This window comes from Xiphophorus hellerii, chromosome 5, assembly GCF_003331165.1.
Source record: "Xiphophorus hellerii strain 12219 chromosome 5, Xiphophorus_hellerii-4.1, whole genome shotgun sequence".
Taxonomy (NCBI): Eukaryota; Metazoa; Chordata; class Actinopteri; order Cyprinodontiformes; family Poeciliidae; genus Xiphophorus; species Xiphophorus hellerii.
The window spans coordinates 9,941,934-9,960,390 of NC_045676.1; the positions used below are offsets into that span (position 1 = coordinate 9,941,934).

Below are 18,457 nucleotides of genomic sequence, written 5' to 3' on the forward strand. Positions count from 1 at the left end.
CTAGTTTATTGTTAAACTTGCCAAATGCGAAGGGACAAGAGCAATGAATCTTCAACGTCTTGTTTCCCTAGCTACATGTCAAGGGTAAGGACTCCAGTAATTGTGAAGTGTTTTATGTGTCTCAGTGAAAGAGATGCATACAGGTCTTTTTGTTTCTAAAGCTTGGGTTGCATCATCAGGAGAATGACAACAGATTATTCCTGCTAATGCGGAGCAGGAAAGAAGACTGAAACAGAAGAAGGATTTAATGCAGCGATTAACTTGCCATTCCAGTTTTTATGCTGCTAGTTTCAAATTGCTTGTTGACATGTAGGACGGCAGAGAGAAGGCTGTGAAAATCATTTTCTTTCTCCATGCATCTGGAGGCTACAGCGAATTTAAAACTTATCCATTTAGGATTTTAAAGTTTCCATTTAATGAGGCTTTTATAAACGCATGTTATGTTCTGATCCAGCTTACTGTAGGAACTCTGTGGATGGCCAGTGGTACAGCTACGATGACAGCAGCGTGGATCTGGTGCCAGAGGACGAAGTGTGTACCAAGGGAGCTTACATCCTTTTCTACCAGAAACGCAACGTTATTCCTCTGTGGTCGGCCAGTAGCTCTGTTCGAGGTATGTTTTCCGACAATGTTAATATCCTCTGAGAATAACAAATTCCCTCAGCTGTTCCAGAAGTGCTTTATATATCACAACTAACTTAAAAGAAATTTGATGCTTTGAAATTGGGCCTCTATCTATTTAAGAAGTTCTTACACATCACAACAACGCTCTGACATTATGCTGTTTACAATTGTTCATAGGAGCGAGGAAAAAAAAAAAGTCTTTAAGATTTTCATCAACAAGAGCAAGAAAATATTTACTAAAAATTGTAACATTAAACATGAGTGAACATTTGTTGCTTTGCCAACCAGAACTTCATAAGTTCTTAAGCACGAAACTTTCCAAGTTCAAGTGAGCAGGTAATTTGTTCCAAAGCATGTCTCCTCTAACGGAGAAATCTGTCTGAGCAGATGATGCTTCACAGAACTGAATTTGACCACGGCCACTTGAAGCAGCTCTGCTGGGCTTGATTTTTTATTATAACCACAAACAGGCGGTTGCACAAATAACCACTGAAATACTGACTTCAGATAATAAAAATCAATAAAGATTGCAAAACTAAAGCATATGTTTTCGTAGAATCTAGCTGTGATGATAATGTACCTGTCAAAGCTTTTAAAGTTCACTTATAAACATTCTCTACAGATTAGGTTGTTGACTGATTTTAATCTTATCAAATGTTACCCAAATATAATTTTTTCTTTCTTAAATGACACGATGTTAAACAAAATGAAAAGAGATGGTGATGCAGATTTTAGCACACAGAGGGTGGCTATTGTTCACTTGTATTTTTTTAAATACAGGAGGGTGTGCATCACATAGCAGCGGGACCGCTGTTCGGTCCAAAGAGCTGCCTGTTCAAAATATGGCAAGAGATCAACTGGCCATTTTCAATCTCTTGCTGATAAAATTGCACATCCATTTGTAAAAACAATGCTTTGAATCAATCTCCATTTGCATTCACAATATGCTTAAACAGACACAATCATGGGTCAACTTCAAAAAGAGCTCAGTATGCTTGTCACAGTCTTCACAGATGATCGTATGTTTCCCCAAAGCAAATAATTCAGTCACGATTCCCTTCAGTAGGTGAATCTGTACTGTGAATCCTGTATCTGACAAAAAGCTCTAAACAGTTCTGTCTTGACAAATATAGTAATAAACATTTCACTGCCATAGAAAAATGAATCTAACTCCTATAATTGGGATTGCTGTTTTCTTCGATAGTACGACCGTCTTCTTTTTATATCTATGGTTGACAACAATATTGTGAGGCCTCCTAAAATCTTTTACACCCTTTGAAGGTTTTCATATTTAGTCACATTGACATTACAAACCTTAATGTAATTTATTAAAACCATTTCAGATAGGCAAGTAAAAAATATTTCATAACTCCAAAGCACAAGGAAAGGATTAATGTTTTTCTAATTATTTGTAAATAACTTACTTTTATTTTATGAAAACATGAATAGTTGGAGTTGCTATTTATTCAGCTGTCCCCATTTGTAAATCCACCTTTTGTTACAAGTCCAAGAGCTTGTGGTGTTTGTCCACCAGCTCCAGAGATGGAGTATTTTTACCCTTTTTTGTTGTTTTTGCAAGATACTTTGAGCTTAAACAGCCTGGATTCAGGGGATCTGAAAGATCTCAGTTGAAACTACTACGTCTGGGTTTTAACTAAGTCACTAATCAGTTATCATTCTAGCTTACAATGTTGTTCTGCTACAAGCTGAACCTCTACTCCACTCTTGAGTCGTTTGCAGCCTCTATCATGTTTGTCTTCCAGAATTGCCTCGTGTTTAGTTTCATACATCAGTCAATTTCCTCTGTGCCTCCTGTAATGGTGTCTTGAGGGTACAGTGTTTTCTTTTTTTTTTTTACCACATAAAAAAACTGTCACCACATTTTGTGTGTTTTTCTTAACGTCTTGAGGCAAACTGAAAACATTACTTCCTTTGGTTTTTTTCCACATTTATTTATTTTTTTGAGAAGCCACTTTGTTGATTTTTTTCTTTTTTGCTCCCGTCTCGGCCTGTATAGGCGGATGGACATTTCCTTTTGGTAGGTTTGCAGTCATCGCATATTATTACTTCTTCTTCATTTCGTTTTTGAATAATTGTTTAGACAGATCTCTCTTGTTTCAGACCTTGGCCCTATTGTTTTATAACTGTGACCTGTCTGCCGCGTTCCTTGCTCTTCATGATGCTGTTTGTTTACTAATGCTGTCTAACAAGGTCTCTCTGACCTTGACAACAAGGTCTCTCTGACCTTGTTAGACAGGTCTCTCTCTGACCTCTCTCTGAGGTCTTCACAGAACAGCTGGATATAAACCGAGGAAAGAAATTACACACAGATGGAATCTCTGCAGTAGTTAGAAAAGGAAGCCGAGAAATTGCTGCATGTAAACGCTCCCCTGGGCGTCAAAGTAAAGCAATCTCTGACTGTTAAAGCTGGGAGACACATAGTCCAAACCACCTGCAGCTGTAATTGCACAGAAAACGATTTTACAAAATATTGATTCATGGAGGTTGAAAAGAAATGGACAGTATCTTTCAAATTGTATTTATTTAAGGTTTTTGTGTCGAGGACAGGGGGTTGTGAATGTATTTAAAGCTTGTCAATATTTATTATTGCAACACTGTATAAGCAAACTAAAATAAAAAAGGCTCCAGTATAACACAACCAGCAACACTAATGATGGTGGAGTAGATTTTTTATTCTGTTTGTACATCAAGAGAATTGAAAAAACAGTAATATCCCTCTGTTTTCATAAAATAGGGGATATTATGGTTTTGTTCTTAGCCATGGCCATTTTTTAGGAAGGTGACAATATGTAACTTTGATGATTTCATGCAATGTTGAACAGATCTCTCTATAAGTTCTCTGGCAAACCTTCATATTTTCCTCCTTGCACACATTCAATGAAACTTAAACTTGTGCAGTCTCTTCCTGATCGTAGAAGTATGCACTTTAATATTAATGCTGGCATTTGGCTGGTGTGGGTTCTGTGATGACATTTTAGGGGTTTTAGAGGTTTCTTTCAACTCTTTGCCTTCTGATTTGAAGATGAGTTTGCTGCAATGGGAATATCTGGGCACGTTTTCTGATTATACAATCATAATATTATACAGCTACAGAAAAAACTAAGAGCCCACTGCACTGAACCCCATTGAAAACCTCCTGGTTATTCCACCAAACATTGATTTCTGAACTCTTCCTGAGTTAAAACATAAGTATTGTTGTTTCTAAATGGACATGAACTTGTTTTCTGTGCATTATTTGAGGACTGAAGGCTCTGCACCTTTTTCGTTATTTTAACCATTTCTCATTTTCTGCAAATAAATACTAAATTTTTGCTTCGAATTTATGAGACATGTCAGAAGTTCATAAAATAAAAGAACAATGTGAATTTCACTCAAACATATACCTATAAGAAGTAAAATCAGAGAAACTGATCATTTTAAGTGGTGTCTTAATTTATCCCAGAGCTTTAATAATCATACAATGGCAATCAGACAAAAGAAAGCCCATGTGATAGCCTTTAATTAACGACTTTGCAGCAGGCCTTTATCAACAGCAGAAATATTGACCTGCATCCAGCTGTAGATAATTGTGATTTCAGGTTATCAACACACTCAGAAATCAGAAATTTTTTATTCTTTTTCAACAAGTACTTTGCTTCCAAAGGTTTTCCACCAAGAAGAGATCAGATCCTGTGTTTTCATCTCTGTCTGTATTGATTAATTTCAGTATAATCAGCATGTCACTGTGCAAACATGTCTTTACTAATTTAAAAAACACTGTAATTTTATTTTATTTTTTGTACGTAATGTGATTTCGTTAAGTGAGTTTTGAGTCTGAATTTAAGCAGAGGGAGATAATCAGTACGACGGATCAGAGTAGCTGAATGCTCAACTCCCCATGGTGCTGAGACAGCTGGGAGGCACTGAGGCGTATGGGAGAGGACGGACTAAAGGAACGAGAGATGAGGTAGTAAGGAAGGGCAAGGTTGTGAATAGGTTTTGAAAACTTTGTTGAATCACATTCTGACCCGAAGCCAATGCAGCTGCTGTGGTGGAAAGAGGGGGTTGTGATTATAATGTGAGCTGCTGAATTTTGAACCATCAAAGGCAAATAGAGGAGTTTGAGAGGAAGAGCAAAAAGGAGAGAGTTATGATTATCACTGATAGACAAAGTGAGATGGGTTAGGGAGGAACAAAGGTGGTTTATGTTGTGGACTGAGCTACGTATTGAGGATGACACCTAAACTCTTAACAGGAAGAGAGGTGGAAACAGAAAAGCTATTTGGATAGTACTGACTAAAGTGCATTCAAAACTGCCAGAGTATACAAATGGACCTGTCAGACTGCCTTTCAGTAAGCTACACAAGGAGAATGTCTGAATGAGATCAGTTTTTCAAAGAGAAGATTTAACAGATGCTTTCAAGTTCGCCAAGACCAGCATGTAAATGCAACATGATGACACAAACACCGGCTACATTTATAAGTTTAATCATAAAACATGAATTTAGCACAGAATGTTTAACTTTTGAACAGTGAACGTGAATAATTTCAGGTCAACTTTGATAAAAGAAATGTTTTTTTAAAAAATCTTCCATTTTAGTTGAATCAAACATCGCTGTCTGTGGTTGTCTGCACTTTAAAATCAATGTCCATATTGTTTTACTTTTTGAACATGACAGTGGAGATGACAGAAAACAGATTTCCATGTTGGTGCTGAAATTAATTAATAGGAAACTAAAATGTCTTCATTAAAACATTTTTAGGTGGGCGTGCCGTGGTGGCGTAGTGGTTAGCGCGACCCATATTTGGAGGCCTTGAGTCCTCGACGCGGCTGTCGCGGGTTCGACTCCCGGACCCGACGATATTTGCCGCATGTCTTCCCTCCTCTCCTTCCCCGTTTCCTGTCAGCCCACTGTCATATAAGGGACACTAGAGCCCACAAAAGAGCCCCTGGAGGGGTAAAAAAAAAAAAAAAACATTTTTAGGGGACCTTCATGTCTCACATAATCTGTATTCTGTAGCCAGTTTTTCTTGTTTTTCCCGCCGGTGCTCCAAGTACGATTGTTCAATTTAATTTGATTTTCCTTCATAACCTCAAAGGCATTTGTCCTTTTACGCAACTTTTTTTAATTTAAATTTTCATTCCATTATTTTACCTTCATGTAAGATAATGAGAAGTCCAAAACTCATCACTGTTAACATAAATTAACATAACATAGATTTCTGTTATGTACTGAATCCTAACTTTATTTGAACTCTGTTTCATTCGTATTTATTTATCCACATTATTTAAATTTTATTTGACAGAGGTAATTGTGTATCTAAAATAAATTGCTAAATACAAATTCCATGTAACAATTATTAGCTTAAGCGATAGTGACCTAAATCATTCAGCTTCAGCAAAAAAAAAAAAACTTGTTAAAACTGGAAAGGTTTACAGACAATTGTTCAACAGACTGATGTATGTAAGCTTGGTTCATGACTGTTGGAGGGAAACTAGAATAGAAATAGCCAAAATGCAACAGCAACAAAGTGACAGGTGATCAAAGCATGCAGATACACACAAAAGTAAAAATAACAGAACAATAAAACTGAATTAAGAACAACATACTGTACAGTTAGGCCAAAATTACTACATAAAATACTGTGTAGTTACAAATACTTTATGCTAGCTGTTGCTGAAAGGGAGCAATTACTTTTGCAAATAGTGTTTTCATCATTTTACCCTTAATGAAGAAATCATAATTTGAAAACTGCTCTTGTATGTCTTGAGGTTATATTAGTCTTTGATGATCTGAAACGTTAAAGTGGAATAAAAAGCAAAACCAGAAGAAATCTGTAAACTTTTTTCAGCTTTATTATCCTAAAGTCAATTAAGTTAAACTGCACTGATGTGAGTGCTGCCACCAAAGAATAAAGTCTTTTATAATCCATGTCACTTTTTTTTGTCTAAAGCATACTTAAGATATTTTTATTCAAACAATTGGTCCCGATTAATATAATTATTGCTTCCATCCATAGAAAGTGGTTTTGTACCCAGGAATTTCTGTTCGGTTTGCTTCCCCTTTGACAGAAAGTGCTTTCAAGTCAAAATGACAGAGGAAACAAAATGACGCATCTTGGGCTCTTCATAGAGGAACTTAACATTTAGTTGACGTAACTCTGCAGGCGGGTAGATCGGGTTCACAGAGCCGGTCACCATGGTAACTGGTAGAGAGTTAACACCACTACTTTCAGGAAGATGGAAGCCCCCCCTCAGTTTCCTCGCCTGAGTTAAAAACCCCAGCTACTAGAAAGAGACTTTGGGATGTCTGCTGACTCTTGTATCCTCCTTGTACATTACCAAATTTAATCTGTTTGCTATTCTAATTTTCTGTCTCACAAAAAGTAGTTTGAAGTTCTTTGCCAATCCATTTGCCATGAACACTTTTTAAAAGAGAAAGTTTGACAGTAAAAATGAAAAAAAAAAATTCCTCACAGGGATGGAAAAAGTTTTAGACCTAACAAGAATCAAATAGCATTTACAAACAATCTAAAAGAAATCCAAGTTAGCCGCTGTAGAGATTGAGGAATGGATATGAAATCACTGGATACCAAATTTAAACAGTGAAAACATTTTATGATTTAGTCTGAATGGTAAGCAATTTGTTGCCAGCAAATTCTCAACATTTTCCTGCAGCCTTTTCTCTAGGAATGCTGTTTGTTGAAGGTTGCAAGTCACCAGGAGGTATTTCTGGCAGTGCCATGTTCTTGTTTGAACGATGATTTTTTCAAGCAAGTGCACAGCTTCATAATGGCATGTTTGTCAGGCATGCAGCTTTGGACAGCACAAACGATTCTGAAAGGTATTTTGTAAAATGACTAATACAAGAATATAGTGATCCCGCATTAACAACCAAGGACTAAACTCAGTAGGAGTGTGTTAACTTATGAGCATGAGTTTTGCCATCGGAAATGGCAGATTACACAGGTTCATAAAGCATTTGTATGTTTGAAGGTACAGTCAGGATATGTAAAAGCTGGTATTTTGTGTCCATTTAAGTCAGGTTGTCTTGTTTGTCAAACATTATGCCTTGGTAACAAGAACAGCTTCATTTTACTGATAAATTACATTTCATCTTTTTACTTTAATAATATTGAACTCTGAAGAGGGGTTTACATGTGTTGCCTTAAAATGACACTTTTATTTGACACCACTCCTTTAATGTCAATAAGATTAAGTTTTTATGAAGAGTAATAACACAGTAGCGTATTATAACAGTGGGATTAAGATTGGGTCATTCAGTAATCCTCCACCCGTGTGAAAGCCTACAACAGGGCTGTCAAACTCATTTTAATTTTGAGCCACATTAACATCCTGAAAGTCCTCAAAGGGCCAGTGGTGACAGCTCTACCCATTAACAAACCGTTAAAGTATTAATAAATAGCTATCGCTGCCACTATACAGATAAAAATGGTTTAGATTTGATTAATAACACTATTTAAGAGCACAGCTACTATCTTGAAGGCTGTGTTAATGTGTCCCGCTGGAGTCTAGAGCGCCGCATAAAAAGCGTTGAGTCTGACGCATGTGCCCTAGAGTAAAAGAATAGCATTAAACCTACAGGGTGCACAAAAATACATAATTCATCCATTTTATCCATCATTAATTCTTCTCAGTGCCACAAGGGGCCATCCAGTGGATGGCAGACTAAAAGCTACCTGGAGAAAACTTATGGCCACACAGAAATATCCTGATCTTCCTGTGACCCTGCAGCCACTACACTGGTGTGTAGTCAAAACATTTTTGTGTTTAGCAGACTATTAAAATTAGTTTTTCAGGGATTTTTTTCAATTATGTCTACTTAAATATACATCTGTATGTCTTAGCTATGTAAATGATAGAAATGTTTATCTCATTATTTAAATAGTTCAATGACCCTTAATCAAAAATTAAACTTTGCCTTCTCAGTTTATAAATGACCAGCTTTAACCCTGACCATAAGCTCTAGTTAGTTGTCTGTCATGACATTAGTTTTCCATTGTAAGGTTTAATTTCATTAAGTGTTTTTTAAATAAATTTCATATTGATTAACCTTTAAAACCAAAGCAATTTGATACGTCATGCTGCTGAAATACCATTTATTGGTACAACTAACTAGATCAACAACATCTCCAGTCATTGTTCTTCTGATTATCCAAATGTTATTGAAAGACTTTAATTGATCAGTGTTTTTATGATTCCTATGACATTTACAGTAGACTATCAATGACCAATGCCTTGACATTTGATGTAAAGAAAAAAAATATCAAAGTTTGTTGCCTTTTTGACAGTAAAACCAGTCAGTCATATTGGGTGTTTTTATTATTATTATTTTAGATTTATCTTAAAATGTATCTGTTTTTGGCTGCTGCCACTCAAATGTAGTTTTTCCTGTTTAAAATTAAAAATATGGCTTTCTATAAAAATAAATCAAACTGAACACTAATTTTGATCAACTAGAAATCACATGCACTTATATCACAAAGAAAAATTGCAAAAATGTTTTTTTTCTGCAGTGACAATCTTTTAAAATAGATTGAGACAAATTGTAAATCTCTGAAAATGTGTAATTTTACACATTTTCAGAGAAGAATGATTAGATACCTCATTGGGCACATTGTTATGGAAATGGTTTCCATGGAAATTCCCTGATTGAAACTGCTGTGTGTGAGCGGCTGCAGCTTGTTGGCATCTGAACTCTGGAGGTATATTTGATGCAAATATACCTTGTACCTGTGAAGTTAAAGTCAGAGAGCAAAATATTGCAGGACTTTTGTTATTGTAGATTTTATTTTTCACAAATACAAAACAATAGTTACGACATCTTAAATTAAAACGTACTAGTCCAGTATATTTGGAGTAAAACTAATTCACACACTTATGAAGATCTTCACACAGACGCATGTATTACAAATCTGTTCATTAACACAGACACAGGTTAGCGAATGCATCTGCACAAAATCACTCATGTGAGTCACAAATGGACTCAGTATTAAAACTCAAAATACCGACTTTAGGGCCTGGAAGTTGTATTCAGATACTGGTTTCTGAAACTCCAATAGAGATCGATTTTAGCACTTTTTGGCAATTTTTTTCTGTCTTTGGTTCATCTTATAAATTCTAACAAAATGCTTTGAGATTTGTGACTGTAATATGAAAATGTTCAAGGAGCTTGAAAATTTTTGCAAATTGTTACAAAATGCACTTCAAATTAAGTACTTAAAATGAACAAAGGTTTTCTATGATAAACTGCACTAATTAACCAGGCTAATGCATTAAGGGTAAAGTTTGTGACACAAAGCCTTGAGAATAGTCTAGTAATAAAAGAGAAAATCAACTGGTCCAGTATGGCAACTGCTGAATAAAGCATTGGTGAAACATTTATTCAAATACGCCGGTTAAGCAGGCAGAGAAAATGTCTTCAGAGCACAAGCTAAAGCCAAATAGCCGCTGTCCAGAACGACAGTTTGCTTAAGCTTTAGGTCACTGCAGATCATCACCGAACAAGGGAACAAGGATCAGCAGCTGTTGTCAAACAGCAGACAAAATGAAGCTAAGCTACAACCAATCACATACCTGTACTGTCAAGTATGCTTTAAATGCAGAAAGAAAGCTTTAATTCAGCGAAGGGATCTTGCATCAACCTTGGATCGTAGGGAAGGCTGAGATTTACCTTTTTGATTTTTCCCTGTTGCTTTGAGCAGTGCAACATCTGGCCCCTGAGTGAATCTGGCAAAGTATGTTTTTATCAAGATATTCAAACTTGCCAAACATAAGTCAGTAAAGATTATTTTCTTACCAGCCTCTAGCTGCTACGTTCCCTCTTTGATCTATATGGAAGCAGTGACGTCTTTTAAAAATACTTTTGACTTTAAAAGACAAAAAATCATCCAATATTGTATCCATTTTCTGTATACCCTTGTCCCTAATGGGGTCGGGAGGGTTGCTGGTGCCCATCTCCAGCTAACGTTCCGGGCGAGAGGTGGGTTCACCCTGGGCAGGTCGCCAGTCTGTCGTAGGGCAACACAGAAACAGACAGGACACACAACCATGCACACACACACACTCACACCTAGGGAGAATTTTAAGAGACCAATTAACCTGACGGTCACGTTTTTGGACTGTGGGAGGAAGCCGGAGAGCCCGGAGAGAACCCACGCATGCACAGGGAGAACATCTTTTTTTTTTTCATCTTACAAAACGCTGCAAGAAAACAATGCTACCAACTGCGCCACTGTACAGCCCCTATATTGTATAGTTTTAGTAATAAGATGAGAAATAAAAATTGAAGGATGGGACATAATGACTTGGATATCCATTGATATAATAACTTTTCCCTTTCATTAAAAGCATCTTTAAATGTTAAAATTACTATTGTACATATTCAAAATGCTGCTGCCAGAGGCCTGACCAACACAGAGAAAACTGGTCATAATAAAGATGTCCTCTAACTGGTCTTGGGCTTTTTCAGAGTTTCTGTTTGGCTGTAATGTTATTTCCTTTACAGATGTTCCTTTATTTTTGCTGTACATTATTATTGTAATAATTATTTTTGGTTTTTATTTCTTTGATCTTAGGATCCATAAGTTCATCAGTGTCGGACCACTGGCTAATCAGACTAACAGGGGAGAGCAAGAGAGGCAGTTTGGTGTCTCCTTCCTCCAACAACATCTCGTCTTTATCAGACTCTGCAGAGCCTCCCGTGTTCCACAACAAAGACTTTGAAGAAGAAAGGGGTGAGTGACAATCTTTCAGTAATTGCTTTTTTTTTTTCAAGGTCTCGCTTTTAATTATTAACTCTGCACCATTTCCCTGTTTTCATCATCATCAGGTGGCTTTGAAAGCCGCCCGTTTGTGCGAGGGCTTCAGGGACGCAGCGTAAGTATGAGAGTTCCCTCCAAGCCAAAAGAAAGCCTGAGCAAAAAGCTTCCTTTGCGCTGGTCCCTCGGTTCAAAAGAGAGACGAAAACCTGAGCAAATGTCTCCTCCAACGCAAGACCCCGACCCTGCAGAGCTAGTGGAGTACTTAGAGTCTGGTCGACGACCCCGGTGCACCAAGGATTCAATAGTAAACCTGATGAATGAGTCGCGTAGCAGCAAAAAACCCTCTGTAGGTCGGGCAGCCAGTGTTCGATCTGCAACTGTTGGCAGTATGAGTTGTGTTGGTAAGATGGAAGAGGAGCCACATTACTCCCAGGTTCCAGAGGGTCAGAGAAGGCCGTTGGAACGAACGTCAGAAAAGACATCTGGGAAGACGGCCAGTCTGAGACGGAAAAAGGAAAACGTGGCAAAAGAAGAGAGCTCAGGGAATATGAGCGCTAGCTCTGGTAGCAACACCCTTTCCAGGAAGAAGGAGGGCAGGAGGGAGAGCTCTGCTAAATCTTCACAAGATTCAGAGAGAAAACTGAGTTCCAGCACCGGAGTCCGTCATAGTTACAGCACATCAAGCCTTCAGGATGGAACTCTAAGAAGGCAAAAGGGAGACAAAGCGAATAAGGATCACCACAGCTCTGAAGCAGACAAGTCAAAGACAATAAAAGACGAAGTGCCCAAGAGTCAAGACAGTCTCTTCTCGTTTCTAAAAGGCAACTTCCTAAAGAAGGATAAGAACTCTAAAAAGTCCAAGGATGGTGAGTCAGAAAAAAAAGGTGGTGAAGAGAAAGGCAGGAGGACTTCGTCCAGGACGTCATTACCTAACGGAGCAGCTGGAGGAAGAACTGGAGTGGAAGGAAGCAAATCAAATAGTTCAGGCCGTCGGATTGATGAACTGGCAAATGGAAAGTTAGGACGCTCCACAGCTGACATTAGACGCTCGCAGAGCTCCTCTAACATTCCCACTAAAGCAGAGCAAAGCATACGCAGGACAGCGTCCTTACATCGTAATGGGATGTCCACAACGCCAGCACAACGTCTGACCACAGACAAACAGTCTTACAGCACTCTGCAGAGGAATCGCTACAGCACACACTCGCTGGGCCGCAAGAAGACTGTCCCCGAGTCCAGCTTCTGACGCAGGGAGTCTTCTGCCGACGGAGAGCAAACAACTCACCGTCTTTTTGATCAAAGCAATAGAGCTTTACTTACAATGAAGTGATTTAGTGTTCCCGGAAAATAAACAACTCAAGTAGTTTGCACAATAAAGCTGAGAAACATGAACTTGACATGGGAAACCTGTGGCCTCCCCATTAAGACATATCAGTGGGAACACATTTTATCAGTAATATATATATTATGTTTTTATGATTTAAAAGAAGTGCCTAAGCAACACAAATGCAGTTATAATGATTTATTTTTCGTCTATCATCCTGGACTAGCAGGAACTGGACTTATTTCCTACTAATGCAGTATGAATGTTGAAAGACATCACTCCATTTTTAACTGGAATGGTTTTATCATCAGGGCACAATGACTGTTCATTTATAAGAATGTATTTTCTCTACTTGATTAACAGCAGTGCTTTGAGTTTGTGTTTTCTGATTATTGTTAAATATTATTTGATGAAACCTTTATGCATCGAATCATTTCCATATGGTTAACAATGCGGGTGTGATTATTCAGTGCTTTAACCTTCAGCGATTGCCTACTGTGAAGAAAGATTAATATATGATGTAACTAAGATTGATTTTTTTTTTAAAAACATAACACTATATTTTTTTCAGGACTTGAGCTGCTGCTTTTTTTCTGTAACCCCTTCATGATGTTTTTTGTTCATAATTCAGTGTTTTGCTTGAACTCTAAAATCTTTTGATGCATACATTCATCTGTGGGAGTACGGTGGTGAAGCACCTGGAAGAGACGGAGAGTTTTTTTCCCGTCTTTGCTCAAAATGCAGAAATGTAGCCAGACTGGTTCTTTGTTTACTGCTGATCTTATTTATGGTGGTAGAAAATTTACCTCTTTCAGCCTTATTCCATTAAATATTCCAGTGAATATTCCTCTCAAATAGCTTAAATTGTTTTTGTTTTTTTGCATTCTGCAGCAGAAAACTGTCAGCATCTCAACTGAGAGAAACAGAGACGAGATTTGACACCAAAACCTAAGACGTTTAAGTTTATTTAATGTTTCTGTATAAATCATTCCATGCACTATTTTCACATGATTTTACATTTGCTTTTGCTGCATCCTTGTTGTCATACAAACTAAGTAAATGGCTGGAAATACTGCAACAGTTAAAAAAAAAAAACAATATCAAACCTGTTTTAGCCCAAGCCGAATCTTAAAAGAAGAAATTCGCATTGGTACACATCATTTTATAAAACTGTTTCCATCAGTTTGTGCACCTTCCTCCTGTACTTCATCAAAGTAGCAAAAATCCTCATAGATTTGCACTGCAGCCCTTGGGCAACTGGTTCAATCGTCAGTGTTTTTTCATTTAAAGGAAGAAGAAATCTGTTTAAATCTCTGTTTTGAATACTAATAACAGTGTTTTGCATTTAGTGTAAGCTCAAGGGTGCTGCTGTCAACTCAGACAAGTTTGATGTTTGATGCCCGACAACTTTTTCCTGTATTTACCTGGAAAATGTTCTAACATATTTTAAATAGCTGAAGATATGTAATCAGTTGTGTAACCCAAATATTTCTTTTTAGACACTAGTTACCCTACTCAAGATATTAATTTTACATTTATTTTAATACATTAAAACTCCAAAGAGCAGCCAAAGCGTGGCTAAGGGTGTAGCTGATTTTTTTTATTTTGGAAAGCTAACCGTTTTATCTCAGTCTAATATTCTTTAGGCTTAGTTAGAGCAGAGACGGAACAAAGCTAAACATAAAAAGCACTTTGAACTCCAGAGTGGGCATCTGCCAAGGAGCCAAATTGTCGAATCAAGAGGGATTTTCAAAAGATGTTTTTATTTATTTTTTTTATTTAATGAGAAGTCTTTATGTTTTAGAATAAGAGAAACAAACACAGGACAAATGCTCAAAGCCTTTGTTGACATTATTGTTAATATTATCAAACTGAAGGCCTGGGGGCCAAATCCGGTCCGCCACAGCTTTTTATTTGGCCCTCTGAACATAAAAGACCACATAAATATATTTCAAGATATAGCTTTGTGCTTAAACATTTTATTAATCAAATCAAGACATTTTTTATCTGTATACTCAAATATACAGATTTTTATTCATATTTTAACAGTTGGTTAGCGGGTGGTTTGTCGATGTGTTCTGCTATGACCGGCCCCTTAAGGACATTCATGATCTTGATATGGCCCAAAATGAAAATCAGTTTTTCCCTCCTGCTCTACATATTCACTTCACATGTGTACAAAACAAGTGTTATTTAAAAAATACTTTGTAAAACGGCAAACAAAATTAAGCTATTTATTTCTGTTTGGAAAGAAAACTCTAACATTTTTTAGTTTGATTTATTTCGACCATGCAATAAAAGAAGAAAATAGAACAAAACTGATCAATACTGAACAAAACTTTTTCTTCACCCTAATTACTTCCATCTTTGTCTATTAGATTGCCGCCAGAAATCCTGTAATACTTGTGATTAGAAAACAGAATCAGCATTTTAAATATCTGGAGCATTGCCAAATAGTGTTGTGGCTAAATATTCTCTCAAGACATTTAGAGCTCATGTTTTTTTGTGTGTGTTTTTTTTACTGTTTACCCTTTCCTCTCAGTCATGAACATTTATAACGTACATTTGAAGTTTAATTGAAACAGAAACAATAAAAACACACAACATAAAAATGGCACTGATTTTATTTCTAGCACAAAAAGCCAAAATGTGCATTTGCAAAGTGGACCTTAATGTCTTTGTTAAAAAAAATATATATATATATATATATATACACAGTAGGAACTTTTTCAAATGTTCCACTCTGAAAAGCATTTTGAAAAATCTTGTGAGAAAGTGTTTTGTGAATCCTGCATAACGAAGGATTAGTTTCTCACTCTGACTGGAATTTATCTCAAGAGAAAGACGAGTTTTTCTTGTGTCGTCTAATTTCTACTTTCCTGATATCAACCTGCTTGGTTGGAAAGTAGGGCATGAAGATTGTGTTTATAAGGAGTACAGAATATTTAAAGTCAGCTAACACAACAAAGGAAAACAAAGAACTAAGTGAATGTTATAGTGACTTGTAGCTGCACTGCATCAGTGTCAAACTCCATCTCAGTCTGCTGCTGTAGACGTGTCTGCAGTTCTAACGTTTTCTACCTGGAAGCTCCTCACCTGATAACTTAATGCCAGATAGCAGTTTTTATTTCAAACAGGAAATATGTTTGTCATCTTTTTTTTTTTTACACAAAGAACACCAAACACCAGCCTCAGTAAAATATTAAGTATTTATGACCATGATGTAGTTTGTATGGAGCACAACATTCACCTTGTACATTGCTGAGAAAATTTTTCCACCTTACAGATTTCTTTCATGTTTTCTTTTTTTGTCACCTTTACAAGTTTCAAATCATCAGAAACATTTTATTATCAGACAGTGACAATCTAACTAAATGCAAGTAGTAGTAGTAGTAGTAGTTTTCAAATATTGTTTTATTTAATTACTAAAGTTATCCAAACCAACTTGGTTCTGTATAAAAAAGGGATTGTCCCCCTTGTTATAACTTGAATTAAATTTGATTGGAATCACTTAAACGCACTGATCTGACAACATGAAGTAGGCTGAAATATCTCCAAAATCAATATATAATGCTTCAATCTACAGAATTTATTAAATAATAAGGAACTGATCTACAGCATCTGATTTACACCTGGAGTTTGAGGCACAGTGAGAGTTTTTATCCACAAATAAACTAAATCTGTCCAAGAACGCATTGAAAAGTCCCACTCATCATTTGAATAGTTTCAGAGGTAAAACAACAAACTTCTGACAAAAAACACAAAAGACTAGTCACACATTTGCCAAATTACAACGTAATAACTCACTTTAATTGATGGATTTATAAATTCTGCTATCTACCAGAAAACACAGCAGAGAATTACAGGGTGAGAGTTATTAGGTGTATTATGCAATTATTTTATTACACTGGGCCCACTTGGTTTTTATGGTGTATTTTTCCCTTAAAGGCTGTATTTTGAATTTACTTAGATTACTTTTGTGTGATTTTAAGATTTTTTTTCAATGTTTTGAAAAACCTTAACTGTGACCAAAAAAGTAAAGAGAAGAAATCTGAAGATGGGATATTTTTTCATGCCACTTTTTGTGTGATTATGATTAATATCCAGGTACAATTGTAGCTGCTGCAGTCGATGAGACTGCAAATATCTTTGCACGGGCATTCATTTTTAGTTTTCATTTTTAAAAATAATTATTTGAATTTGCTTGACTTGAACTTTTAGAATGAGAGGTGTCTTTTGATATCTTAAAAGTTTGTTTTCAATATTTAAAAAAAAACCCGTCATTAAATACATGAAGTTGTTTCATGTGAAGTACTTCAAATTCTTGTTTATTAAGTGGTGGTTTGGTGTAAACAAATTTCCTTTGCAGTTTGTATTAAATAGTTTGTAGAATCTGATTCCTAACTCTGAACTTTGAAAATAAGATTATTGCAATAGTTATAACTTTGTCTAAATAAATCAGTATGTAATATTACGCATAGTGTGATGATTGTTGAAATATGTTGACAAATGAACAAATATCTGAACTCTAAAATGGTGACTTTTTAGATTCTTTACTGGTATGATTGTTTCTTAATCTGCAGAACATAAGGGCTCTTAAAATCTGATAATTTTGTCTTTTATATATATATATATTTTTGTCATTTTATTGTGATACTGTTGTGGTGATTAATCATCAATTTGGTCAGTTAGGCAGTGGTACCATTGTGTTTATTTTTTAAAGGTTGTGAAAAGGATTTATTTTTGTAAAATTTTGTACATCTTTGATAAACGGATTTATGAAAGTACTACTGCAACGATGTAAACGTTACTGAAAATACACGATTAAACCAGAGTTTCCGGCTCTTCTTTTGAGAATGTTCGGAGGGATTTGGCTGCAGTCTTTGCCAGCTGTGAGTGATGAAAGGGATTCTTAGTTTTGACATTCTCAGTGAAAATGTCAAAATCCTCTTAGCACGTTTTGAAAACAAGATGGGCTGGCGTTTGTCACTGCTGCTCTTTTCTCCAGGCCTCTTTCTTTGTTTCCAATAATCAGAGCATGAGAAGAGAAGAGCTCTCTTTCTAATCTTGTCCAGATTAAATTTATGTTCTTTTATTTTCTCCTGCTCACAGACTCTCCTTCCTGAGTGGATCTGTGCAACTCCTCTGGCGTTACCTTGAGCTTTTTGGCCACTCTGATTAATGTTCCCCCTCCCCAGCCTGTCACTTCAGGTCGACGGTCATGTTTTAGTAGATCTGCAGTAGCCCTTTTCTTTCCATTTTCAGATAACGGATTGAGCAGAACTCTGTGAGATCAATAAAAAATGAGATATTGTTTTAGAACGTAACCCTGCTTCAACTTTCTCCTGAACTTTCTTCCTCTCCTGTCTTTTGCTGTTTCTTGATCTTCTTGATAAAAGTTCACAGATGTTTTCTAACAAACCTCTGCAACCTTCACAGAACGGCTACATTTGTTCTGAGATTTAATTTTAAACACTGGTGTTTAAAATATTAATTAGTATTAACTATTAATCTTAGGGTAATTGACTTTGCTGGATTTCAGGTGTGCCGTAAGTTGTTGTAAACTTCTGCTTTTAATTAAAAGCCATGTTTTCTTCAATGTTATAACTGCGCGCTGTGTGTGCTGGTCCATCAGATTGAATCCCAATAAAAATTGATGCTTTTTGTTGTATCCTGGGAAAATGAAAAAAAAAAAAAACAACAACCTTCGAGTGCCTTTACAGT

At 36.3% G+C, this 18,457-nt stretch overlaps 1 protein-coding gene across 1 annotated transcript in view; it reads left to right on the forward strand.

Annotated features, from left to right (window-relative positions):
* Window positions 1-17,567, forward strand: part of usp43a (ubiquitin specific peptidase 43a) — a 123,766-nt gene extending 106,199 nt beyond the window's left edge. The window contains exons 14-16 of the mRNA XM_032563339.1: window positions 455-613; window positions 11,224-11,382; window positions 11,478-17,567. Of these exons, the coding sequence (XP_032419230.1) occupies window positions 455-613; window positions 11,224-11,382; window positions 11,478-12,655 (1,496 nt within the window). The 3' untranslated portion in view covers window positions 12,656-17,567. The remainder of the gene's footprint in view (window positions 1-454; window positions 614-11,223; window positions 11,383-11,477) is intronic.
* The last annotated feature ends 890 nt before the right edge of the window (window positions 17,568-18,457 follow it).